Consider the following 27799-nt stretch of genomic DNA (forward strand, 5'->3'; position numbering starts at 1 on the left):
TACTGGCTCAGGAAATATTTTATTCTTTATACTTTCATTAAAAAATAAACATAGGAAACAAAACCACAGAACACTTGTGTGATAGAAACAAACGCAGAAGGTCATAGCATTGGCTGAAAGTGCATCATTAGGTCATGCTACCACGTCCCTGATCCCACCCTGTCCCCAAGCAAGGAGTCAGCAGGAAGCTCAACGAGCAGCACTACATGGAGCCCAGGCACTGTGGGGCCAAGCTGATGGCAGAGGGGAGCCTGTGCTCCCAGGACAGTGAGGCAGGACATGCTGAGCAGGGAGCGCTCCAGGAGCTGCTGGGAGCCACTGGTGGAGCCTCACCTGGGCTCATGGGGCAGGCCAGGGATAGCAAGTGTCACAGGATGTGGAGTCATGAGACAGGGGAATAAACAGCTGAGAACAAAGGGCGAAACAGAATCCTGGATGTCACTCCAGAACAGCCCTGGAAGCAGAAAAATCCTAGATAAAAGGAAAACCAACACAATGAACTTGAGTGAAAGGCTGCCTTGGGTGCGCTGGGCTCGGGTCTGTCTGGGGACAATCCCCAGGGATTCACCCAGCAGGACCTTGGTGGGCAGCAGCCACTGTGTCCCTGCTCTCCTGGCCTCAGCTCAGGTGGCCTCCTCACAGGGTGAGGCACAGGTATGGCCAAGCTCCCGGTGCCACACCTCATTTGCAGCTGGAGCTGTCAAACTTTTTGAGAAAACACGATGTGATGAACCTTGCTGAGCACCTGATCAAGAGCACAAACCTGCAGATGCTTCTGTGGCAGGCAGTGAGCTCCTCCCTGCCTCTGCCCCGTGGCCTCAGGCTCTGGTCACAGTGGCTGACAGCTTTAACCTTCGACTCCTTTGTGTGCAGCCCTGCAGACACAGTGACAGCTCAGGGCCCCTCACACCTCACCCAGGCTGGCTCTGCAGTGCTCGGGAGCACGTTGGAACATTCAGGACGTACACAATGATTTGAAGCTGGAACACAAGAGCAGCTGGGCTCAGCCTCACACATCCACACGGCTGAGAGCGACCCGAGGACCCACGGGGTCCTGCGGAGGCTGAAGAGGTGACCCAGGGCTATGTACATGTCCTTGGGAGGGGTCACCAGGCTGCCTGAGACCAGGCTGGGGCAACTCTGCTCTGCCCACAGACTGAGCCACAGGAACAGCAGAGAGTGCAGCTTCTCCTGACCCATTCATCCCCTTCCTCCAGCTTCCCACAGAGCCCCTGATTTCAAATGACTGCTGAGATCACACAGTTATGCACATGCTCTAGTCACAAGCAGCACAGAAAGCTGCTGTTCTGGTGCCTATTCCCACAGCATCCACAACTCTCAAGAACAGTCACTGCAAATCATTCGGGACTCTTCCTCCAGCCGAGACATTTTAGAATGTTTTTCTTTGTGAGTTCCCTCTGCTCACTTCTCCCGAAGGACGCAGACCCCGGCGTCGCAGCGCTGCATCCCCAGGGAGGTGACGACTTCCCAGCTGTCAATGATGGGGTCGTAGCACTCGATGCTGCTCAGCAGTGAGTTGCCATCGTATCTGCCAGGACACAAAGTTACACATGAAGGAAGGTGCTGGAGGAAGAGGCTGAGGCATTCAGAGCTTTTCCTGGGAGGCTGGAATAGCCCAAATTATAACCCCTGCACCAGGCTGCCATTGCTGTCTGCTGCTGCTCTCCTGCCTGCCTGGGCCCTGGACTGTGGCATTCACATTCTCTGAAATTTTGCCCAGGATTTTTCTCCTGGGAAGCTGAGAAGCCTCAGAGAAAAGGAAAACATTTCTTATCTCATTTGCTTCTCCTGTGTTTTGCTCATGTGGAATGTGTTTGGGGATTGTTTACCCCAGGTTGTTCCAGATGGCAAGGGAAGATGTATTCTATTACCATTGGTATGGCACTTGTCTTTTGTCAAGTGGGCAGCTTTCCTTGTGATCTCTCTCTGAGTGATCACAATCACTCCTCCCTCGGGAGGGGACACTGCTGATAACAGCCATTGAATGTCCCTGCATGGCTGATAAGAACTACAGCATCCCATTGGGAGATGTGAGCCCAGGGGGAGGAGCCAAGCATTCCTACCTGGATATAATCTGGAGATTCTGGAACACCAGCACAGACTCTGCACTGGATTGCCCAGAGGAACAGCAGCTGCCTCTGCCACTGGATCTTCAGAGGCAGAGACTGCACCTTTCTCCAGGATCCCTGCTCCAGCAGAACCAGCCCTGACACTGCAGGAGGGCTGAGCCACAATTCCAATGGTTCTGCTGCCAACAGCCTGACCCACAGGGTGTCAGGTTGTGTTCTGACTCTCTCAGTGTTGTTTTGGTTTACTGCATTGTTTATTTTATCCTTTTATTTTCTTCCCTATTAGAGAACTGCTATTTCCTGCTCCCATATTTTTGCCTGAGAGCCCCTTAATTTAAAATTTATAGCAATTTGGAGGGGTGGGGAGGGTTTACATTCTCCCTTCCAGGGGAGGCTCCTGGCTTCTTTAGCAGACTCCTGTCTTTCCAAACTGAGACAGATTTGATTGTTTCATTGGATTCTGGTGTAAGTTGTTTTGACTCTTTGGCCAATCAGGGCCAAGCTGTGTCGAGACTCTGGAAAGAGTCAGGAGTTTTCATGATTATCTTTTTAGCATTTTAGTGAGTATACTTTCTGTATTCTTTAGTATAGTATAGTATTCTTCAATATAATACAGTATTATAAAGTAATAAATTAACCTTCTGAGAACATGGAGTCGGATTCATCATTCCTGCAAACACAATACTGGACCTTTGAGCTGCCTGTTCTGGCTGGGCACAGTGACCCTGTGGGTGTCTCCTCTCACAGAGAGGCCCTGTGGCAGGGGCAGGACCCAGGCTTACCCGGCGATGGCGTAGAGCCGGCCCCGCAGCACGGTGGCCCCCACGTAGCAGCGTGGCGTGGTCATGCTGGTCACCGTGGTCCAGGAGTCGGTGCGGATGTTGTAGGCCTCCACTGATGAGAGGTGAGCAGTGCCATCAAACCCACCCACCACGTAGATGTGGTCATTGAGCAGAGCCACGCCAGCCCCTGCGGAGAGAAGGTGGCACAGTCACATCCACGAGTGACACCGGCAGCGTCTCTGTCCCTCTGGGAGCCCCTCAGGAACCCTCGGACAGTCCTGAGTCCCAGACACCGGGGGGAGCAGCCCCAACATGGCCGACAGTGGGGGGACACTCTCTGTGTGTGCCCCGAGGGTGCTGAGGGCACCTGGGCTGGCAGGGAGACACTCCCTGTGTGCCCTGAGGGTACTGAGGGCACCTGGGCTGGGGGGAGACACTCTCTGTGTGTGCCCCGAGGGTACTGAGGGCACCTGGGCTGGCAGGGAGACACACTCTGTGTGTGTCCCCCGAGGGTGCTGAGGGCACCTGGGCTGGCAGGGAGACACTCTCTGTGTGTGCCCCGAGGGTACTGAGGGCACCTGGGCTGGCAGGGAGACACTCTCTGTGTGTGCCACGAGGGTACTGAGGGCACCTGGGCTGGGGGCAGACACTCTCTGTGTGTGCCCCGAGGGTGCTGAGTGCACCTGGGCTGGGGGGGAGACACTCTCTGTGTGTGCCCTGAGGGTACTGAGGGCACCTGGGCTGGGGGGAGACACTCCCTGTGTGTGCCCCGAGGGTGCTGAGGGCACCTGGGCTGGGGGGAGACACTCTGTGTGTGTGCCCCGAGGGTGCTGAGGGCACCTGGGCTGGCGCCTTTGCAGCTCAAGAGACACCAGAGACATCGGGAGAAGAGAAAGGGCCGACTCTTAGCAGGGGTTAATCCAAGGTTTTATTCAGGGGCTCTGGGGGGCTCCTGCTGAGAGCCCCGGGAGATGTGCCAAGGTTACATTTAAAGGGAGGTGGAAACCCAAAGTAGATAACATTTTACTAACCAAGAAGTGACCCTAAGGGATGGATGCTGGGGGATGGACATTTAGGACAGCGTATGGGGCAAGGCTTGGGGGGCTGACCCCTGGCCTCTGGCTAATCACTCGACGACTTGGACTGAAACTTCTGCATGGAGGGGATGGGATCTGAGTGATTGACAGAGAGCCAGGGTGGGGGTTTGGGGATGATCTCAGCCAGAGAGAGGGATAACACAGGTAAAGGGAGGGGGGTACAGTCTGGGATAAACCATTTGGGAAAAATATGGGGATACAAACCAAAACTTCTTCAAAGTATTGCAATGTATAAAAACACACTACAACAGGCAGCACCGGGCTCGCTGCCACAAGGTGAACAGCTCAATTCCTCCCTCTCCACAGGACATTTTTTATGCTTGTATACCTCCCCTAAAATAGCTGGTAATTGTGTCTTCTGGTGTTGTTGTCTCCAATATGAAACATGAAAACACCTCACTCCACTGAACACTGCTGACTCTGTGGCATGGCAGGCCTGGGCAGCACAGCAGCACAAGAGTTTACCTGGGCTGACACCTGACCACAGGTGTGTGAGCACAGCAGCACCAGGCCCACTCTGCTGGCAGGCAGAGACAGGTTCCTCTGCTACTCTGAGTCCCTGGTGTCACCCATCTCCTGGCTGTGGCCTGGAGAGTAGCTGCACACTGCTCCATGCTATGCTGGAGGAGGGATTTCCCTGACATTACTTCTCTGGAAGACAAAATGAAAACTGGTTTCTACACTGTTGCAGAAGTAGAGGTGGCTGGAGCAGCTGCCTGAACAGGTCTTCTCACAGTGAAAGCAGACAATAATATGCTGCTCCAACTGGGAATTTATGAAACCAGCAGCAAATAACCCCCACCAGCCTTGGTTTCTCCTTGGCAGGCCCTCAGGTACAGCACAGGAGGACACTGTGACATTACCAGGCACTTGGTGGCCTCAGGGGCTCCTGGGAGCACAGTCAGCCCTGTCAGGCTGTCACCACCCACATGGAACTCTTGCACTAATGAATATCCTGAAGGAAACGAGCCAGCTACCCTGGCATGGAACTGTTTCTTTACAAACAGGGTGTAAGAGACTTTCTGTTCCAATAACACATCCTGGCTTTCCTTGTCTGTCCTTGCTGAGAGCCTCAGAACAGCTGGGAATGGCCAGGCTGGCCCAGGGGCTCTCCAGGAGCTTTGGCTGAAGAGACCAAACCAAGGCCTACTCAGGGAAATTGGGTCCAGCAATGCAATGTGGCCAAGGTCTCTGAGAGGTGGCCTCCCTCCAGAACCTGTACTAAGAGGTGAAAAGAAACAAGGAGGAAATGATCTCTGTGAATACAGCCAAGATTACTCTTAGTCCTGGTCTTGGAATTCAAACACCTGCACGTGGATAAATCTTAGAGGGTTTTTTGGGGACAAAAGAAATCCTGCAGGGTCCAAGGTCACACCTAAGGTGTGAGTAGTTAGGGGTGTTATTACCAGAGTGGCAGCACAAAAACCTGAGCAAAAAAAGGCCCTTGGGCACACCCACGTTTCAGATCTTGGTATTCCAGGTCACAGTGCCAAGGAAGGAACCAGCTGAGCCAGTGCTGGGGACAAGAGCCTCACCAGGTTCCTGCTGGCTTGTGGCACCAAGGAGCTCATGCTGCAGCCAAGGCACAGCCACTAAAGCCTGCAGCTCCTGTGGGGAGCACAGACCTGGGAAAGGCCTGCTGTAGAAAGTTTGAACTCTGCTTTTGGTCTTGTCCAAAGTCAGCCTTCTCTGGTGCCCACAGCAGGCCCCTTGAGGAAAGCCATCTGATCCTCAAGCTTCCTAGAGATTCATGGATTGACCTCACATGGTGCCTCTGACCTAGAAAAACGTGCAGATTTTATCCTGTGTTTTACATGTATGGCCTTCCTGGACGTGGAAAGTGCCCAACTCCTAAATCAAATCCACTCCTGGCAGATAAACCAACACTTAACAGGAATATCCCTGTCATAGGAATAAATATTTAAAGATTGGAGTTTTGGTGAATGCCTGCTGCAGGCACAGGAAAACTGAAATGTTTTGGAACAGAGCCCAGTTTTATTGAGTACCCAGTACTTGTCCCTAACCAGGACCACTGCACAGGGATCACATGCAGGAGTGCTGCCCAGCTGGCTGTGAGGGCCAGTTATTGCAAGAAGCAGAGAAAAAGCAGCTTCAAAAGGGATTTGAAAGAGGGTCCAAGCACATAACTGTAAGCACTGGGAGGCATACAGGTGTGGAGGCACAGAGCAACCTTCCCATGCACTCACAGGCAGGGCCAGGGCAGCCCATCAGCAGGGCCTGGAGGGCAGGGCAGGAGGCCTGAGGCACACAGCCAGAGCAGGAGGTCAACACACCTGGGCACACAGGAGCTACAGGAGCCCCATGACAACCCCTCTGAGAAATGGAGCGTTTAAACAGAAAGATACCCCAAAAGTAGGATTTAAACTGTATTTTTGTCCTAGATACAAATGCCAACTTAAAGCTTGGATAGAACACCAGGCAGGGAGACAAGTGAAGAGCTGGTGGGGGATAATTATGGTGTGATTATTTGTGTAAGCCCACTGCTGGGTGACAGTGCTGTGGCAGTGCTGCCCCAGAGCAGGGCTCAGGTGAAGGAGCCTGGCAGTCACACCTGCCTTCACCATGCCCCATGCAGCTGATGAGCACTGACCCAGTACTGGGGTCAGTCTGTGCCTTGGGAGCTCTTCTCCATGCCAGGCACTGCTCCTGGTTGTGGAAGTCACCCAGCATTTCATCTGCCTCCCTGTAACCTGTAACCCTGCAACTGCATTCCTCTGTACACACCTTGGCCTGGGATGGAGGCATGTGAAAATTAATATTTCTCTTAGGAATTCAAGCCAGTAAAATCATCCTTTCTCAAAGCCAACCCACCCACTGGGGCCAGAGCATCCTCCAGGGCAGCAGAACACAGCAGCAGTGACTGCTCCCTCAGTGCAGCAGAAACACACTGACCTCAGGCACTGTGGCTGTGGCTGTGACAGTCTGGTCAGAGAGAGAAAGCTAGAAAAGCTTTCCCATGAATTCGTTTGAGGCAGCTGGAGAGAAAGAATGATAATCAAATACTAAACAATCCACAGGTGGTGGCTGCAATAAGTTGTTTTCCCATAAGGCTGTTTACAGGTGGGTGTCCTCTTAATTAGCCAATGGTGAGGGTGTTTTGATTAAAGGACCAATGAGGTCCACTTTTGTGAACTAGAGTATAAAAAGGAATGGGTTCCTAATAAAATTGTTATTAGCCTTCTGAAAACACATGGAGTGTGTCACTCATTAATCTGTGTCATTTCTGACTCAGCAGTGACACTGTGGGCTCTTACCTGAGCGCTTGGTGGCCATTGGAGTGACATTTGTCCAGTGTCCAGTGTGGGGGTCATACCTCTCGACAGAATTCAGGATGTTCAGCCCATCGTAGCCTCCTGAAACAAAACACAGGAGCAAACCATGGGGCTGGCCTGGGGAGAATGTTTTCTGTGCAGAGAGCAGTACCATGCCTGCTGGGCCCTGAGCACAGCGTGGCACTGCCATCAGCACAGCCCATCCTGGTGGGGCAGAGCATCCTGCAGCCAGCCCAGAGCCAGCTCTGCCCTCACACTGCCCTGGGAGAGCATCACCTCCCCAAAGCAGCAAACCAGGCCAGCCCCATGGAGCTGCCTCTGAGCACACTGAGGCCACTCTGGTGCAGCTCTGCAGATGTGCAGCTCCCAGGTCTGTGCTGAGGCTGAATGGTGTAGGCTGGGATCTCTCAAGAGCTGTTTCACAAGCAGATACCAAAATCTCTGTGCAGCCCCAGCAAAGGAGCAGTGTGCTGCCATCCACCCTGGGGAACAGCAAGAGGAAGAGGAATGAACATGGTTGGTTTATTCAAGGCCAGGTTGGGCAGGGCTTGGAGCAACCTGGTCTGATGGAAAATGTCCCTGCCCATGGCAGGGGGTGGAATGAGATGAAGTCCCTTCCAACCCAAAGCATCCAGTGGCTCTATGAAACCAGTGCCTAAGATCTGTGACTCCACAGCAACAGGACTGCAACAGAGGTGGGTGCAACGCTGGGCCTGCCTTTTCTGGGGCCCACAGAACAAGCTACAGAGTGCTTTGTCCTCTGGCAATCTCACTATATTCACAGCTGGTGTAGTGCTCTGAAACTGAAATGAGTGCTACAGGAAGAAGCTGGAGAACAGACAGCTCAAGATACATTTCTGGAACACTACAGCCACCATTGCAGGTGCACCCCCTGTCCCACAGCTACCTGCTTCATGTCTGGGCATTTAGACATTGCCCAGGCCACACAAAGCCTCAGCTGGCATTTCTTACCTCCACACTCCTGCCATCCTTCAAATGCAGTGTGTGTAAATTGTGTGTAATTTGCAGTGTGCAGCATTCCCTGCAGTGATGTGGCAGCTGCAGTTCAAGCCATTGTGATGGGCACAGTGAGGTCAGGCAGCACTGACACAGCTGTGAGTGCCCAGTGAGGTTAAACCTTTTCTAACACGGATGTGACAGGTTGGGGCTGCTCAGGCAGCACTTGAATGGTCCCTTGGGTAAAAAGGCAGGCTCTGCACAGCTCAGAGGTGCTGAGGGTACCTACCCAGGCAGTAGATGACTCCGTTGGCCACCACGAGCCCTGCTCCCTCCCGTGCTGTCTGCATGTCTCCCAGCATGCTCCACTGGTCGATGTTGGGGTCGTAGCGCTCCATGCTGGTGTGCCGGCGGCTCCCGTCAAAGCCCCCCGAGACGTAGATCATGTCTGCAGGGACAGAGGAGGCACCAGCCACAGCCAGTCAGCCAGGGGCAGGCAGCACCAGGGCCCTGACACACGGAGCAAAGCTGCAACATGGGCTGCAAACCACAGAGAACAGACCATGGCACACTGGGAGCCAAGATGAACCCAGGCTCCTCAGCCTGGCTCACGGGCCCAACAAACAAAGACAACTTCCATCTGGCCCTTAAATCTGCTTCTTGCTGATGGATGAAAGAGAACACACAGAATTCAGCTATTTTTTTTCATGCTTCAGAACCACGGAAACACTGCCATGCCCAAACCAAACCCTGCCCATGGTGAGCCTCATGCCAGTACCTCCCCAAAGTCCTCACTCCTTCCCTGCAGATGTTCCAGTCACTGCAGTGCTGGATGGTCACAGCTGTACTTGGTGTCCTGTGCTCAGTGTTGCCCAACACTGTCACCACCCTCAGAACTTCCCACTCCATAATCTCTCACAGAGCCCCTTTCCCCCAGTTCACAGATACATGCTGCAGGAATGCAGCGGAGGCAGAGCTCCTCTCAGGATATGTGGGCAAGTTTTCCATTTCTGATCCCAGTGATGAGAAGGCAGAATCTTGGGCTCCCCTCCTCCTGCAGAGCCAGCCCACTCTTCACACAGCAGCTCAGGGCATCTCAGGCCGGAGCTGAACAGGCTGCTCTGCCCTGGTATTGTAAATCAAAGACGACTATGATGGAGGGGAGAATGATGCATCTGATTCCATCATCAGAAGGCTAAAGAATTACTTTACTATACTATACTATACTGTACTATACTATACTATACACTATACTATACCATACTATGTACATTGTATCTAAACTGAATCTGCCATGCACTCACCCTTGCTCACACTGCACAGAACTGCACTCATCCCTGATTCTCTCCTGACTGTCCCGTGACAGTCTGACACACACACACACACACACACACACACACACTTCTTGGCCCTGACAGGCCAAGGGAACAAAACATCCACTTTGGGTAAACAATCTCCATATTGCATTCTACTTTAGCGCAACACGGGCACAGCAAGCGAGATAAGAATTGTGTTTTCCTTCTCTCTGCTTGTCTCACAGCTCCTCTCTGTTCAGAGGGCGTGTGAATGCCACACCCTGGCAGCGAGCAGGATGTACCTCCGAGGGTTGTGGCTCCTGCCAGCCCTCTCCGCACGTTCATGGGAGCCACGGAGTACCAGATGCCGTCCTCATCCGAGGTGTAATCCAGGCACTCCACGGAGCTGAGGCGGGAGCGCCCGTCGTAGCCCCCGATGACGTAGATGCGGTCGTGCAGCGACACCGTGGCCACGTAGCGCCGCTTGCGGGTGATGCTCTGCGACAGCAAAGCAACACCAAGGTCAGACAGAAACAGCACTGGCCATGGAGATGAGCCCCTGCTCTTCACCCTCTCCTGCTGCTCCTTTGGGAAATGGCCACTGCCCCAGGGCAGGCAGCTCTATGGATTTAAAGGACACAGCCTGAGTGACTGTGCCTGCCTCCCCTGGCTGTGCTCTCTTCTCAGGACTGTGTCTCTCTGCCCTCAAATGTTTCACACTAAATGTCATTTATCCTGTGCTGCTGTATAACCCCCAATGCATTTGGGATGATTTTGTTAGCCTCCTATTACAATGGGAAAAAGTAGGGACTCTGAATATTTGATGAAGCTTTCAGCCTCCAAAAAAGATCAGAATTTTGGAACACCAGGTGATACTGAGTCTGCCCTGACTGGTGATACTGAAGAAGAGGCACTTCTCCACCATTTCACACAGATAAAGCTGATTTTAATTTGGGTAGAAATACTCCTCAGTGCAGGAATTCTCTCTTCCCATTATGCTCCAAAACACTGAAAGCAGTGGGATCATGCAGCAGCCTTAAGACTGCACTGATTACACGGTTCCTATTGACATTCCAATTATCATCACTAACCTTAAAGCTTCACACCCCTTCACTAAGAAACATGATAGTTCTCACTCCCACAACCAAGATGTGGGTCTCTGCAGGCTCAGCTGATCAGGTCTATGACAACAACCCCCTCTTCCCTCAGTCACTCTGCATTCTCCATGTAAATCTCTAAAGAATTTCTGTCAGAAATCCTCAGCAGATTGCACAGGACAGCCCAAGGAGATGGTTATCCAGCTGGTGCTGCAGGATCAGTGTTTGCTCAGCCCAGTGGTGCTCAGAAGCAGTCCCTTACCGGCAGGAAACTCCACTCCTGGGTCTTGGGGTCGTATTTCTCCACCACATCAATGGGGGACTGCTGGCTGCCGAAGCCGCCGATCACCAGCAGCACCTCGTTAGCTCCTGAGGGACAGAGGGACAGCAAAGCCAAGTCAATCCCTTCACAACCAAAGGGTCACCTCAGGGGAACAACCTGAAGAAACTCTGAGCCTTCCCTGGCACAAAGCTGCCTCTAAATCCCTGTTTTTGTCTCGGCTCTGGAGAAGGGACCTAACCTGGCTCAGGCACTCACACTCCCTTGTCGCTGTCATATTTTCTGGGAAAATCCCTTTGCCAGGATTTCTTCTCCTGGGAAGCTGAGAAGCCTCAGAGAGAAATGAAAACAATAATTATCTGATTGCTTCTCCTGTATTTGCTGCTTTGGAATGTGGTCTGGAGATCATTTACCAACTGATTATTGTTTGATTGATTTCATGTGAATTGTTTTTACTTAATAACCAATCACCATCAGCTGTGTTGGACTCTGAGGGGTCAATCATGAGTTTTTATTGTTCATTCTTGTTAAGCCTCCTGTCTGTATCGTTTCTCTTTCTTTAGTATAGTTTTAGTATAGCATAATATAATATAATACAGCATAATATCATATATCATGTCATATCATATCAGCCTCCTGAGAACATGGAGTCAGATTCCTCATCTCTCACCTCGTCCTGGGGACCCTCACAAACTCAACACTCCCTGTGTGCTCAGCAAGAAAGAGAAGGGAGAAATGCTTCAGAGCATGTGGCAGACAGTTGACTGAGGTGTTAGGAGCTGGCTGCTGGAGGGCTGTTTCTCCAAACATCAGAGGCACTTTGAAAAGACAAGCTGCCTCAGAGACAGGTGGTGAAGTTCACTCCTTTATATCTCCTTTTGTACCCTTCCCACTGTTTTTCCCAAACCTCTCACCACTCCATAGAATCTGTAGGAGAATGGCTGCTTCCCTGCAGCTTCCTCACAACACAAAGTCTCCTCTTGGCCTCAGGTGATATCCAGGCCTGATTTAGGGGACTTTGTTCACCACATAACTGAGAAACAAGTCAGGCTGTCTGAAGGCTGGAAAACCAATTAAATATTTTCCCAGGAATTGTCTCTTAAATCTTGTGTATTTTATTTCAAAATTGCCTTCTATCTATTTTCTCTGAGATGAATTCTCTGAATTTTTCTTATTTCCTCCATGACTGTTAGCAACAGCTGTGACCTGGAGAGTTGCAACTTCCCCTCTAATCACTGCCTGGAAGCAGGCTTCTGCCTCAGGTTTAGAACAGCTTAGCATCCCCTCCACTCCTTGGGCCCTTTCTGGAACAGGGAGTTTATCACTAGAATTTAGGACTGTCCAGCCTTTCATTGCACAAGGACTGAACCCCAAGCAACAAACATTTAACAAGACTTTGTCTGTCACAAAGCAGAAAGGTGCCACCTCAGATGAAGAATAATATAAAAAATAACTGGGAAGGATTCACAAGAGCTCCAACATCTTGCAAAGCCTCTTTTCCAGTAAGAAAGCTAAAAGTGCAATCACTTCAGCTCCTCCTGTGCAAAGTTAATGCATGCCTTGATCACAGTTTAAAGTGACACATTACTGATATCAGATGGTATGGAATCAATTAAAACAGCTAGGGCTGAATCCAAAGGATGAACCTCAACAATAATGTGCAGTTTTAACCAGTACAATTAGACAATAAAACAGTTTTTTAATGTCTTTTTCATCAGGTGAAGTATTTCAACTAAGAATAAAATGAAATGTGTTTTTCTAAAATCATAGAATCACAAAATGGTATGTGTTGGAAAAGACTTTAAAGCACATGTCATTCCATGTTCAGGGACAGTTTGCACTATCCCAGGCTTCTCCAAGCCGTGTCCAGCCTGGTCTTGGACACTTCCAGGGATGGGGAAGCCAGAGCTTCTCTGGGCAGGGCCTGCCCACCCTCTCAGGAGAGAATTTCTTCCCTAGATTTCCCTCTTTCAGTGTGAAACCATTCCCCATTGTCCCATTGCTGCAGTTTCTGATGAAGAGTCCCTTTCTGGCTTCTTGTAGGTCCCTTCAGTTACTGGAAGGCTGATGCCATGACAGGCTGAGCTGAAGTGCAGATCTTCAAAACTGGTACAGGAATTCCCACAAAATGTGCTGAGGCCTGGACTATGCAGGAACAGCACAACAACATTTCCTTCAGGCCAGAGAGGTGCGATCACTGTGTCTCTGACAAACCTGATCTGCCCTCCTCCTTTTGTGGTTAAACTGCTTTCTGTCCCCTAAAAGAGGCCACAAAGGGATTTTGGAATCTCTCTCCACCACACCTGCAGCAGCACTGGAGAACACACAGAGAGGATTCCTTGCAGGGAGAGTGGTACCTGCTGGCACTGATGGCAGTGCCCTGGGAGTGCACCAGGACACAGGCATGGCACAGAAGCCAGTAAAATACTTTTCCTTTTTCTGTAGGCCCTTGAGTGTTCACAGCCCTAAGACAAACATTTTCTGAACAATTCAGTGACTGTGCTTGGTAGAAGTTACTGAAATAAAGGAAGATATCATAATTTATTTGCCTTAACAAGGCTAGGGAGAAAAAAAAGGCACCTCTGAAGGGGAAGAGGGACATCTCCATCTCCTTCCTTGCACCTTCCCCTGTTCAATTTGCTGTGGAAACTTGCTGTCACTGTAAGGCAGCTGCCACTCACCTCATAGCTCTACTTTGGACACTGATACCTACCTACCTACCTCTTCAGACAGGAAGAAACTCTTCCCACACTTCTTGGACAGCTGTATGCTGGGAGAAATGCATCTGCAGGCACCAGCAACTCAGGAAATTGGTTTTAAGGCCACAGCAGGGGCTGGGATTAAAGGCAGTCAGCTAGACCCCACATTGGCACTAAAGAGGCACCTCTGTCCTTTGCTCCAGTCCCCTCTCTGTCCTGCTGGGGACCATGGCACAACAAGTTACTGCTGTGAAGAACACCAACACAGTCACAAGGCATTAGACAAGGGCTAACACAACACCTGCCAGTGCCCTGGCCCCTCTCAGGGTCCTTTTTCTGCTGCTCACCCAGACGTGCTCGTGTCCTGGGTCCCTGCATCTGGCTCCGGAGCTCGGGCCGAAGGTGGAATTTCTTGGCTTCGTCCACGAGGTCTCTGCACTGCAGGCTGCAGCGGATGAAGGGCTGGGGAGAAACATGAGTCACTGCTACATGCAATGTATTTTAAGAAACCTCAGAAGAACTGTCCTAAAGCCAACTCTCATCAGCTCAGACAGCATGAAAGGGACTTGTGTGCGGGTCCTGGGAAATGCAAAGGCAACTGAGGGTGCTGAGAAGATATGGCTCCATCCTCACAGTCTGGCACTGAAGGCTCCTTAAAGAAAATGGCTGCATTGGAACACTAAGGAAAAACCACTTCTGCTCCATTTAAGCCAGCAGAAGTATGACTAGGAAGGGGAACTGGCAGTGAAACCACACTTGTTCTGCCCCACATAATTTGACCTGCACCTGCCATTGGAGAGGAGCAGGAGAGCACAGCACAATGAAACTGTTTAGCTGATTTACTGCCCTGATCACTGTGCACACGGGACATGGAGCTGGGAAGAGGCAACAGGAACACTGAGGTCTTGTTGAAGAGTGAGGGGCATGCAAGGACAGCCTCATATCCTTGCACAATGCTGTGTAATTCCCTTCCCTAGCTGAGGGCCTGGACCAACCTCCTTTCAGCTCAGCTATCATTTTCCTATGGGTGTTGGGTGTACATGCTGCTTCAGTAAGTTCAGATTTATCTCTACAGGTTCCTGGTGTCCGTGTGAGACAGCCACATGGGGCCAACACTCCACTCTCCACACTGCCCCAAGCTGAGGATGTGCCACCAGTGTGTGGCCCTGCCAGACTGGACAGGTCACCCTCCATGTTCACTCTGAGAGCTGAGGGCTGCACACACTCTGTCTCAGGCTGGATTTGGAACAGATCTATTTGTTTTGGTACCAGTCCCTTTTCCATTAGCTTAAATTTCAGTTTGAAGTGGACCACAATAATCTGACTGAACACCCTTTAGCTCTGGCACAACCCACCACAACAGCCCATTAGGTTGTCCTGATTTAGTAACTTCCATAATCTATCACATTTGAGACGACTGTTGCTAAATCAGCCTTTTCCTGACATAGAGAAATGTCTGTCATTCACCACTCAGCACCTGTCAGGTGACAAGGGCTGGTGACCCTTGAGTACATCCTATGACCATCTAACCTGAAGGCTGGTTTGACCTTCTCTGGGCCTTCCTTTGAAATCTTGCCTGGGGTCATTTCCTGTCTGGAATTGAATTAACACTTAAAAGCTTAATTGTTGTCCCCATTTTGGGCTGCCTCTGCAGCATCCCAGAACACAAAGCAGCAGCTTTAGCCATGGCTCTTGGCTGTGTGCTGGTCCTGGACCCACACAGCTGCTGTCTTTCTCACTCAGAGGTACATTCTGTCCATCTGCACCTCAGACACCTTCTGAGGAGCCATGACCTTCCTGAGATCGATGCCAGCAATTTTCAGCCTGGGGAAGGGGACCTGCCAGCGCTTAGGAATGAAGGCAGGAGGCACTTGGAGACTGTAAGGGACGACAACAGAAAGGTGCTGTGGATATCTGCAGAGACAGCTGACTAATGGCACTGGAGAGGGCACCCTGGGGCTGCAGAGCAGGATGCTGTGACTGCTGGCACAGTAATCAGCTCAGTGTGACAGCAGCGCTGCGCTGAGCAGGGACAGCTGCACAGTGTCACCAAACAGCAGCAGAGAAAGGGCTCTGCAGCCGTTCTGGGGCCAGCAGAGGCCAGGCAGGAGCAGCAGTGGCTGCTGTAACTGTAGCAGACTCCATAGAATTGTCTGTCTAAGACCCCTTGGAGGGCTAAAACTTAACAGCAGGAATTGCTGAGTCATGATGAGATAGCAAAATAAGCTCCTGTCTTTTGCTTCTCGGACCCTAACTTATCTCTGTAACCCCATAGGTCACTGTCCCCTAACCCCTACTATTGGACAAGTTTGGATCCCCTATACCTATAAAAAGGGGCTGTTTTAGCCCATTCAGCAGAAGAAGAGCCATCGCTGGAACCCTTCACAGACCCCTCAGTAAAACCATCACTGTGGAACCACCAGGACCTCTCCTTCTCCTCTCTCTCATCTGCTTCTCCCCCGAGCCCACTGGCGCCTTAGCAAGCAAGAGCTGGAAATCCTGAGAGAGCTGATAATCACTAAAGAGCTGAAATCCACTAAGCTTGCTTAAGGCAGCAGCGGCTACGAGCGGCCTGGGTATGCAGGCACTCTGTCTCCAGGAGGGACTGAGCTGTGTGGGTAGGACTGCCTTGCTCAGGGCAAAGCCTGCTCTGGGGCAGGGGGACCTTGACCGTACCTCGGTGTCGATGACGTCGGTGATGTAGCGTGGCGTGAGCAGCGGCATCCGCACGTACTGCAGCAGCTCCGGCAGCGACGCCTCGCGCTCCTTCTTGGAGTGCTTCACCCAGTTTATCACCGCCTCGAACACCGGCTCCTCCGAGTCCACCTGCACACAGGCACACCCCGATCAGGGGCAGCAGAACAGCAGCTGCTGCCATGGAGCACACAGTGCTCAGCTGCTGCTCTGCTTCACAGCGAGCAGGGGAGCAGGACCCTTCAGCTACGGGTCCCTTAGGGAAATCCCCATAACCACAGTGAACTCCCTCACTTTCTTTTCCTTAAACCTGCGTTTGCTTTTTCCCCTGCAGCTGAGATCGACCATGGGCAGCCCAAGTCCCAGAGCAGTGAGTGCTATGGTGCAGAGCAGAGCCTGGAGCTGAGAGCTCCTGCAAAATTCAAAGTGCTATCAAAGAGAAGATTAGAATCATGTTTCCTTTGCACAGCAAAGTGTCTGCCCTAGGCCCTGGCAGCCCTGGGCCTACACACTGCCCCACACACATTCCAGCCAGAGCAGGTACATTTAACGTTTCAATCCACCTTTTAAAAACTACAAAAGATTTCAGAGTGGAGAATCCCAGGGCATGAATGCTACTGTTTATTTCTACTGTTTATTTTATTTTATCACTAGTTTATTTCTGTCTCCATTTAGGACCAGCACATGCTGGTGCTTACACCACTTCTGGAGATTACACTGACTAAATCATCCAAATTTGATCCTTTAATGAACCACAGATGCTTTGGACACCTATGATTACCAAAAGCATAAGAATTGTATATATATATATCTATATCTATCTATATATATAAAAGAATTATATATTACTTCTATATATATAAGAATTATATATTACTTCTATATATATAAGAATTATATATTACTTATATATTACTTAGACTTTGTTTTCTTTTTGCACATCTATCAGATCATCCGACATAAAAGGAAATCAGACATGAATTTATTATCACACAGTCTGTTAACTGAGACTAAATATGAAGATAAAAGAAGAGCTTGTGATGAAAGGACTGAGCCTTCCCACCAGCCTATGACTGGTCCCCTTTGAAATCCAGTCTGAAGCTGTCAGGCAGAATGTTTTGAAGCAGGGAGCCACTGAGGTTAATTATGTAAGGCATTCTTCTACACCATTGTTTTATATTTGTTACAGTGTAATTTGGAATGGCCTCTTTCTCTTGGAATTACAGGGGAAGGACATTTAGAGCTCACAAAAGGAGAGCAGACTACTGTATTGTTTCCAATTTCCCCACCTCCTCTTTAAATGCAATAATCCTGTGTTGATTTATTCCTTCCTGAACTGAATGTCCTCAGATATATTTAACAGCTTTACCATTCATTGAATCATTTATGTTTTCTGATAAATGATGAGTAACACTAAATGCAGGATCACACTGAGGACCTGTCATTGCACTTCTTGAGCAGCCCAGAGATTTTCTGAGGGTGTTCCCTTATCACACTCTTGATTCCACACAGCACCTCTGTGCTGGCACAGCAGGAGAGAGATCTGCTCCTTATCCCACACTGGTCTGGGCTGGAAGGGACTTTAAAGCCCATCCCATTCCACCCCCTGCCATGGGCAGGGACACTTTCCACCAGACCAGGCTGCTCCTGGCCCAGCCTGGCCTTGGACACTTCCAGGGAAGGGACAGCCACAGCTTCTCTGGGCACCCTGTGCAGGGTCTCAGCATTCTCACAGGGAAGAATTTCTTCTCAACATCAAATCTAAATCTCTCCTCTTTAAAACTGCTACCCCATGTCCATGTAAAAAGTCACTCTTCCTCTTTTTTATAAGCCCCTTTATAAGGTTTCCCTGCAGAATCCTCTTCTCCAGGTGAACAGCCCCAGCTCTCCCAGCCTGGCTCCAGAGCAGAGGGGCTCCAGCTCTTAGAACATCTCTGTGGCCTCCTCTGGACCCTCTCTAACAGGTTCACATGTTCCATGTTCTGTGAGAACCCCAGACCTGGACACAGCACTCCAGATGAGGTCTCACAAGGACAGAGAAGAGGGGAGAATCCCCTCCTGTGCCCTACTCATCACATATTCTGAAGGTACCACAGTGCAAGCCCAACACACTGCCTGCTGCAAGGTCTGAACCAGCCCTTCCAATCCACAAGGAATGCCACCTTTCCTGAGCAAATCATCCAAGAAGCTTGGCTGGGTCATTGTGAAGTTCCTCATTCTTTTCTGGTCCCAGCCCAGAAGCTGCTGGCCTATGGCATCACAAGCCACAGGAGCTCAGCCCCTCACAGCACAAAACTGCAGTTGGTCAAACACCAAGCACACTCAGCCTCCTCCACTGCAGATCCCAGCCAGAGCTGGGGCCTTCACCACTGCCTCACAGGCTTTTTCTCAAGCAGCCTCATTAACAAGGGGATGTTGGCATGGCTGAAGACCACTTTCAAGGAACACATCAACAATTCTCCTCTGGCTACCCCTGTACTGGCTTTTCAGGAGTACCATCAAAGATATCCCATACACTGGTTTGCTTCCAGACATTCCTGCTCCCCTGAACTCTGAGCAGTGATTGCTTCAAGCCTTTCCACTGCAGTGAACATCAGCTCTCAACAAAATCCACCTCAATAAATAGTCAAGCTCTTTCCTCATTTACCTCATTTAATGTTCAACTTATTTATAGAAAAGTTGGAAAAATGTATTTGACATGTTCCAGTCACATAGCACACCCTCCAGAAGCTCACCTTCAGGGAACTAAATCTCCCTGTAACCCCTGGCAGAGTCAGACCACCCTGCACCAGCCCAGGATTCCTTGTGCAGCAGCCAAACAGAAGTTAGAGCTTGAGGCTGTTTCTGAAATGTAGGCATTGAGACAACTTATCTTCTCCAGGGAAAGGAGGCAATGAAGGGCCAATAACTCTATAACTCTGCAAAGGGAACTAACTCACTGTGATTGACTTGCAAGAAACACTTGTGTGACAACAAATTCTTACAAAGAAGCTACATGGTGTTGATAAAATTACAAACTAGCAAAAATAAAAATAGATGCCTCTTGAAAATTAAATCTCAAATTCAGGAACTGTGTGAGAAGTCCATCCCAGGAGTATGGACTAATTACTGACTGGTTTCAATGTTTTATTTCAATGCTTTGCACAGTAATGGTACTTTTCAGGTTTTACCTGAATTTCATCACACTTGATGAGCTTTTCAACCTCTTCTTGATTTAAGAGGATAAACTCTTCATGCTGAACCACCTCTGGAAAATGTTTCTGGCTGAAGACCTCTGCAGCTTGCATTAGATCCACACAATTGTGTGTCTCAGCAAAATCCCGAATGCCCAAACAATTTGATGGATCCAGCTGGCTTTCTAGAAACTCACAGCAAGCTTGTTTCACACCTATGGAAAATTGGAGGGGTGAATGAGCACTGCACACTTACTATCAATCCACTGCTTTGGCAAGGTCTTCAAAAAAGCAAGTTCTAAGCAATAATGAAAGTCCAATCCAAAGAACAAGTAAAAGTACTACAGAAACATACACATGCATGTATTGCTTTGGAGACTGAGGACACTTGGAGCAGCCAGACCACGTGTTTGGGCTGGTTTGAGCTCTGGCTGTTCTATTCCAATGAAAAAATGATATCAGTCTGATACCAGGAAGACTGCAGTGTGAGTTATACTCAGCTTCATGGATTATAAACCACTAATGTGTCTGCCAGTGGATATGGCACCAGATTTCTAGGACTATGATAACTTTCAGGTAACCTGTCTGGGATAGCTCCATAGGTGCATGTGCAATGACAGCAACCAGTCTGTTACTGACCCAGACACACTGTGATGGCAGGTCAAATGACATCTAGGATTGCTTATTATAATGATCTAACTGAGCTGGAACATTTAAGTGCTATACAGCTCACAACTCCTCTTGGGAGTCCTCCTGCAGAACTACAGTAGCCCAAAGAATGGAACCTGTTTTACCATTTTGTTTTGCACTCAAATCCATTCCTCCACCATGAGACCACAGCACACAAGAAAAGAGAAGTTGGACATAACTACTTAAAAACATCATTCCTCCCCCAGCCTCTCTTCCATGCACAGAGGGTCAAACAAACCAAATCTCTAAACAGCAGCAATGATGCAAAATTTGTGCTAATTTTTGAATTACCTTTCAGCTGAAGCAGACATGCTGCTGGAAGCAATTCTTGGACGTTTTCTACTGTCACATGCACAGTTTCTGTATATACAAAGTCCAGCAGGATTTCCATGGTGGAGGCTGTCAGGCCCTGGATATCCACACAGGGTTTATCCTTCTCTGAGAGCTGTAAATTAAAAGGGAGACACAGCTTTATTTTTCATTAATGTGATCAGAAAGCCCACAACCCTCAGCAGGTTTGAAAATAAGATCTGTCAGAGCTTTCAAGAGAGATTTGTCCTTTCTATTCTGGTGCTCACTGAAAGGATATAGGGAAGGAAGGAATTTCCCTACAGAATTCACTTACAGAAATGAGTAAGAGACAAAAGTTCTTTATGGCTCAAAAGGACAATCACACAGTACAGTAAAACCTGTGAGCTGAGATCTGAGTCAGCAGAGATCACATGTGTCACCTGTGCAAGACAACTCAACTGTCTCCTCCATGCAGTACTCCAAGCTGTGCTCCAAGGGAATTCTTGCCTGAGCTGGATGTGTGTGACATGCTGCAGTTCCCATGGAGCCTCCATCTAAGTGTTGGCCCAAACCAGGTTCTTTCACCCGGTGTGAAAGAGGCCAATCCACACCCAGAGTCTGGGGATTTGATTCATTTCACTTCAGCACAGAAAGGGGGGCTGGGGACCAATCCCCAAAGCCCGCCAGACTGACAAAAAAGTTTATTATTTATACATTTTAGCAAACAAAGGCATTAATGTTCATTGGCTACAAGCTATCTAGTTCTCTTATTGATTAGCCTTCTATCTTCTATTGGTTAACGATTTCCTTGCTTCTTTTGCTAATTAGTCCCATGCTCAGTCTTTCTCTTCCTCTGGTCAGGGGACTTCTGCAGTTGGTGGCTGTGAGTCAGCAGTCTCGACATGCCCCTGCCAGAATTACCTTCTGCCCATCCAGAGCTGAATTCAGCACAGCTGCTGGGCTGGCTTTATCAATTTCTTCCTTGTTTTGTGAGTTCTGCCAAGTCTCTGTGGCCCAGAAATTTGGCTTCTCTGTGCCCCCTATCAGTAGGACATCCTTCTGCCTGAGCTTTGGTAACTTCTCCCTGGGCATGTCCAGCCCTAAACCTGACCAAGTCAATTCTACTGACACGTAATTTTCCTTTCCAACACCTGGACATCTTCACCACTCTTCTCTAAAACCAAGCCAAAGAAAAAGCTTTCTCAACTTGTCACTTTCCTGATATGTTCTTCAAGCTTATGGTGAACTTCATTCCTAAAATGAAATAAAGTAAAATGACAGTTTGTGCAGTGATGGCACTTACACAATCCAGGCTTTGTCCCTCGACTATTTAATCACCTCTATGATTAATTTTGGAATAATTATTTTTTCCAAGGAACATGATCCTCTCAACGGTCAATCTTTGGGAACAGCAAATTCTGTGAATCCATCAAATTTGCACAAAACAGATTATATTTCACAAAGCATCAGTTTCATTGCCTCCAGCACAGAGCTGCTGGCAGAGCACCTGATGATTCCTGACCAATGGACTGGCTGGTGGGCTCACTGATCACACCCTGCACACTGCTGCCAGCTCAGCAGCATGGCTGCACCTCAAGGGATAATGATCTTCCTGTGGCATGCTGCAAAACCAGCCCCTGACTTCTGGAGCAGTCAGCATCAGTGCAAGCACAATGCAGATGAAAGCCCATGGCTTCTCTTGCCAAGAATGAGCCCAAAGTTGGTACAGCCAGTTGGGCAGAGGCTCAGGGAGCAGAAAGCATGGCCAAAGCACCATCACTGAGCTTCACATCTGCCACAGCTGGGGAAAAAGGAGGTGATACAGAAACAGAAAATAGGAGCAGTGGAAGCTGCTCCTGCAGAGGCACTCCATGACACAGCACAGATGTCTGTCTGCTGGGACTGAGCCCTGTCTATCATGCAGAGATACACCTGCACAGAAGTACAGGAGGTAAGGGTGACCCTTGAAGGAATTTGAGGGAAGAGGCTTTTCAAATCTCTTGACTCAGTGAACAAACTTTATGGATTCCAAAGTTGGGAAGGAACAGCAAATTACCTTGTCTGACCTGCTGTGTGACAGGCCAGGCATTGCATTCAGAAGCTAAAACCAGTTCTTGCCTTGGGCCAGACAAAACATTCCTGAACCAAGACTAAGCTGTTTGTACCACAAAGGACACAGGTGCCACCAAAGTGCAGAACTGATCAGACAAGATGTCCAGATGATTCTAATAAGCAAATGAAGACACAGACCATACTTATTTAGGACCAAAGATGTTACAAACTTCTACTGACCTCCTGATAGCTGTAAGCATCAGTTCTTCACACATCAGCCTGGAGCTGATAAAGAAGCTCCTGACCCATGATCAACCAACCATGTACATACTCTCTCTGTATTGGTGACCACAACACAAACCACAAGGACAACACTAATACCATACAGATGATTACTTCCTGTTTCCCTTCCACTACTTGGTTGCTATTTTGCCCAGTTTACTCACATGCTAAGAATGCCTAGTAGGAAGGAAGTATTTTATGTAAATTCATCTAATGTCTGTGATGCAGAATTGGGATCCTAACATCATCTCCTAAAGAAGGGTCTCAGTGTGGAGACAATTTGATTCTGAACACAAAACCATGGATTGGTCTTGTTTGGAAGGGACCTTATGTGGACCCCCTCTGTCAGTTTGAAGCCATTTCCCTTTCTCCTATAACCCCAGTGAAAACAGTCTCTCTCCATTTTCTTGTTGGTTCCCTTCAGGTACTGGAAGGCCACCCCAGAGCCTTCTCCAGACTCAACAATCCAAATTCTCTCAGCCTTTCAGACTCATGAGGACTCTGAGCTGAGCTCCAGCCTGTGTGTGCAGCATTAAAGAACTGCCTGCAATGCTCAGTGCTGGGCTGCTGGGACACAGACACTCCCTGGTCCATCCATGCAGCCACATCCTTGGACTCAGAATGCAAAATGATGGTCATCAATGCTAACCAACACACAGGCCAGGCAGCTTTCCCCTCCAAGGTGTTCACTGTTACCTCTGAGGTTGTTCAGTGGCACCAGAAACACCTCTGCTGTCAGAATGTCAGACTGGTTTCCCACTTTGCTGTTTAATATCAGAGCTCTGCTCACTCTCCCTGAAGGGAGTAGCCCATACATAGGAAGTGTGCAGCAGCACAGATCCCAAAATCAACCACAGCATCCAGGAAAACAACTAAGGACAGTCACTTCCAGGCCTCAGGAGTTTTACCTCAAGGCCCCCAAGGTGATGAAAGCCTTAAGGCAGGGGCTGAGGTTACAGCTCTTTTGTGAGACACAATGTTGCTTTTTCCATTCCACCCATCAATCATTCTGCTGGGTTTGGCTGGGGTAGTTTATTTCCTTCCCAGTGGCTGGCATGGGGCTGTATTTTGGATTTGTGCTGAATGTAGGGATGATAATGGAGATGTTTTTGTTATTGCTGAGCAGTGCTCACACAGAGCCAAGACCTTTTCTGCTTTTCATACTGCCAGGCTGGCAAGGGGGCTGGGGGTGTGTGGGGAGCTGGGAGGGGACACAGCAGGGACAGATGACCCAAAGTGACCAAAGGCATGTCCAGGCCATATGACACCATGCTCAGTACACAAAGTGGGGGGCAGAAGGAAGGAGGGGAGGGATGTTTGGAGTGATGGTGTTTGCCTTCCCCAGTCACTGTAACGTGTCCTGGAACCCTGCTCTCCATGGGATGGATGAACACCTGCCTGCCCATGGGAAACAGGGAGTGAATTCTTGGTTTTGCTTTGTTTGCACATGTGACTTTTGCTTTCCATATTAAATTGTCTTTATCTCAACCCACAAATTTTCCAGCTTCTACCCTTCTGACTCCCTCCCTGATCTTGCTGGTGGGGGAGCAAGCACGGGGCTCTGAGGGGCTTGGCAGCTGCCTGGGGCTAAACCACGACAATCATGCAGGAGAATGGGTCTAAAATTTTGCAACTCCTTTCTTACCCAAGGCTACTTCTTGTTTTTGCCGTTACTAATACAGATACACAAAAGTACTCTGGAATAAACCCCAATTTCTTCTCACAGGGGGGAGAGAAATGCTGGCATGACAGTGCTAATGTGTGGCTCACTGTACCCTGGAGAGCAATCACAGCACAGAGAAGCTGACCATGTAAGAACCTGGAAACACCAGTTGTTTACTTTCAGAATAATATTTCTCTGTTCTGGGGGAAAGGACCCTTCAATTTCTAGAACAAAGCCTCCAAGAGAAGACAGAACAGTTTCCTTCTGAGGTGAAGCCAGTAATCAGCTCTTAAAAGATCTCAAGTTATGTTAACTTGGACAAACAAAGACAAATGCCAATACACAGCCAAGATCCAGGGGAGATAAAACTGCTCTGCAATTTTCATTACAAGGAACAACCCTGCAGGTAAAACTGATGGTGTTTCAGTGCTCCCACACTGCTCAGCACAGGGGCAAAGCAAAGTGTTGTAAAAAGCCTGGGCTTCATCAGGTGATCAGTGGCTTCTCCTCATGTGGCAAAACGGGAACAAAAAATGGGAAGGAATTAATACTAAGCTAGACTGACAACTTCTTAGAATGTTAAAAGTCAGAAGTGAGAGAAGGAAGGAAACTTTAGACACAGAGAGAGGCAAAGGCAGTTCTTTATGACAACAGTATTGCTGCCAGTCAGTGTTGTACTGGCTATGCACAGATGTGACACCAGGCATAACCCCAGGAGAAAAGGCCAGGAATGCCATGGCATAACCCCAAGATCAATTCTGAGCAAAGCCTTGTGCAGCCCAGCCTGGCACATCAGAGCAGCCCAGCAGGCCCCAGAGCTGCAGGAGGCAAGCCATGGAGTGCTGAGGAAGCCCTGGCAGGGCCTGTCAGCCCATGGCACCACACACACTCCGAGCTCTCTGGAGTCCCAGCCTGGCCAAACCCTGCACCCACAAGTGCCTGGAGAGTGTCCAAGCACTGTCCCATCACAGCCCTGACACACACAGGAAACATGGCCACTCTGAGGCTCACCAAGCTGCCCCTTCCTGGAAGGAAGTGTCCCACAAACACTCTGTAATTGTTGCCCCTTGGCAGGTTGGGCACTTTAGGGTTTCCATAACAAAGAAACGAGTTTGGAAGAAACACAAACCAAGCAAAAGGAAAGAAACCCTTAAAGCAGAGGCATTGTGGGAGCATGAGAGAGCAAGCAATTCTGCCCACTGAGCACAGCTGCTTTCCCAGGAGGAATTTAATTTCCTAGGAAGATTCACACGTCTGAATGAAGGTCACCATGATGTTACCGTTAACATGAATGTAACAAAGCAAGGAGACACAGCTCAGACCCAAAGCACACCAACCGCCAGCCTTTGTTAGCAGCCACAAAGAACATTCTGGAGCACATGGAGTAACACTGCCTAGAACAAGTCCAGAAGTCGAAAGCACTGACAGGAACGTGGAGGCAAACCCAGAGAAGCAGAGATACCTCTGTACTGCTGAGCACCTAGAGCTACTGGAGACCAGAGAACTTCAGCCTCAAGGGACTGAATCTGCTTTGTGCGTTTTCTTCATCTAATTACATTTCCTTTATGCAGAGAAAAAGCACAAACCTGATGAATTTACAAATTTCATGAAGATATGGACAAAAAAATATATTGGTCTGAGGTCAGGCCACACAAGCATCATTTTGGTTTCTTTGCACAGGACTGTAAACACCTGCTGCCCTGACAGCACTGAGATAAGTGGGCACACAGAGAGCTCTGCCACAGCCTTCGTGCCTGGGTAAAACAAAGAAAAAAATCATTCTCTGCTGCAATGACTCTTGGGCTAGTAGGGAGGGCTTTAGGACCTGTGAGCTACTTAACAATGTTTCTCCCTGCTCATGGGGAAGGTGGTAGGATAAGGAAAGCATCTTCCATAAGAAAAAGATGCAAAGATTGACTCCAGCTTATAAAGACAAAGCCAGGCAAAGCATCTGACATTCAGCAGCGAGTGCCAGCTCCAGCTGAGGCAGTGCCTGTCAGTGACTCAGGGAAACTGCACACAGGTAGTGCAAGTCTCACAGGAAGGGCTGAGAGCCAAGGTGCTCACAGGTGAGATGTGCTGGGTGCAGCACCTGGGGCTCAGAGCCACCCCAGCCCCAGTGACACCCCCACCCAGCCCAGCTCCCAGCCAGTGCCAAGGGCAGCCCAGAGCACGCATCAAACACCCTCCCTTGCACTGCAAGGGCTGCCCAGAATCCCCAGCACGGCTCCCACAGCGCTGTGCCAGGGCAGGAAAGATGCCCGGAACCACGGAAACCACAAATCAACACTAGAAAAATAAAGAAATGTATCAGAACTCTCCGGCTTGGCAGCTCAGCCTGGCAGCTCCCTGGGCACAGGGTGGTCACAGCAGACCATGAATCAAGGCCACAACCTCTTAACTCCCTACCAGGTCGAAATAAATGGCTCTGGGGCCACCATAAGACACAGAATTACCTCGAGGGGCTCCAGGGCCACCAGGTCAGAACCCAAAGGGCTCCAGGGCCAGCATAGGGGGATTCACAGAGACCAAGGGCCACCATGGAGATATCCAGGGCCACCATGGGGGTTCCTGAGGCACCCACAGCCACCATGAAGGGATCAAGAACCACAACGGGGGCATCCTGAGCAACCACGGGGAGTATCCAGTGGACTCCAGGATCACCACCAGGGGATCCTGGGCCCCTACGGGGGGATCCTGGCCCAGCTGCTGAGCAGCTCAACAGAGAACAGCCCAAGCACTGGGCGGCCCTGCCTCCTCCACCCACGGAGCACCCAGGGCCGGCGGCAGCACCGACCTCGCTGGTGAACATGGCGCAGAAGTAGTCGCTGCAGGCGGCCAGGACGATGCGGTGGGCCGGGAAGTCCTTGTGCTCCACGCGGAGGGTGACGTCGCAGAGCGTGTTGCTCTTACGCAGGGCGTTCATGGCGTTGAGGATGGACTTGGCGTGGGAGTTGGTCATGATGTCCTTGGGGGGGGCCATGGCGCGCGGCACCTGCGGGCACAGCCAGCACGGCCACATGGCACGGCGCCCGCCGCCGACAGGGGGCGCTGCCGCCGCGCCGCCCTCAGCGCCCGCCCTCAGCGCCCGCCCCGCCCGGCGCCCCCGCCCACCGCGACCCCGCGCCGACACCCGCCCGGAGCCGCCAGCTCAGCCCGGCCCGGCCCCGCCTCACCCCGCCCTGCCCCGCCCGGCTCGGCTCGGCTCGGCTCGGCTCGACTCAGCCCGGCCCGGTCGCACTCACCGCCGCGGGGAGAGGTCCCGGCCCGCACACTTCGCCTCCCCCCGCCCTTCCCTCTCCCCGTGCCGCGCGCTCTGATTGCGTCATCGCGCTGCGCGCACAGCGCCCCGCCCCTGGGTGCC

The 27799-nt window shown here is 50.2% G+C and overlaps 1 protein-coding gene across 1 annotated transcript; it reads right to left on the reverse strand.

Annotated features, from left to right (window-relative positions):
• On the reverse strand, window positions 1-27799 carry KLHL12 (kelch like family member 12). Its single transcript, XM_071449909.1, has 12 exons — window positions 27681-27799; window positions 27233-27430; window positions 20439-20592; window positions 19455-19672; window positions 16267-16416; window positions 13938-14052; window positions 10874-10980; window positions 9817-10012; window positions 8509-8667; window positions 7245-7343; window positions 2873-3059; window positions 1-1549 (listed from the first exon to the last, which is right to left on the reverse strand). Exons 1-12 carry the CDS (start codon window positions 27762-27764, stop codon window positions 1423-1425), a joined length of 1794 nt encoding a protein of 597 aa, XP_071306010.1. The 5' UTR covers window positions 27765-27799; the 3' UTR covers window positions 1-1422.

This window comes from Agelaius tricolor, unplaced genomic scaffold (assembly GCF_023055355.1).
Source record: "Agelaius tricolor isolate 1412-34295 unplaced genomic scaffold, bAgeTri1.0.p SCAF_30, whole genome shotgun sequence".
In the NCBI taxonomy this organism is placed as follows: Eukaryota; Metazoa; Chordata; class Aves; order Passeriformes; family Icteridae; genus Agelaius; species Agelaius tricolor.

What these genes read in the sequence shown, in the direction of transcription:
- KLHL12 (XM_071449909.1), bottom strand. Translation starts at nt 27,764, where the DNA reads ATGACGCAATCAGAGCGCGCGGCACGGGGAGAGGGAAGGGCGGGGGGA. An exon ending in AATGGCCACCAAGCGCTCAG is followed by an intron (nt 3,060 to 7,244) that starts GTAAGAGCCCAC and finishes TTCTCTCCGCAG; the next exon opens with GGGCTGGCGTGGCTCTGCTC. An exon ending in CGGCTCTACGCCATCGCCGG is followed by an intron (nt 1,550 to 2,872) that starts GTAAGCCTGGGT and finishes GTGTCCTGGCAG; the next exon opens with ATACGATGGCAACTCACTGC.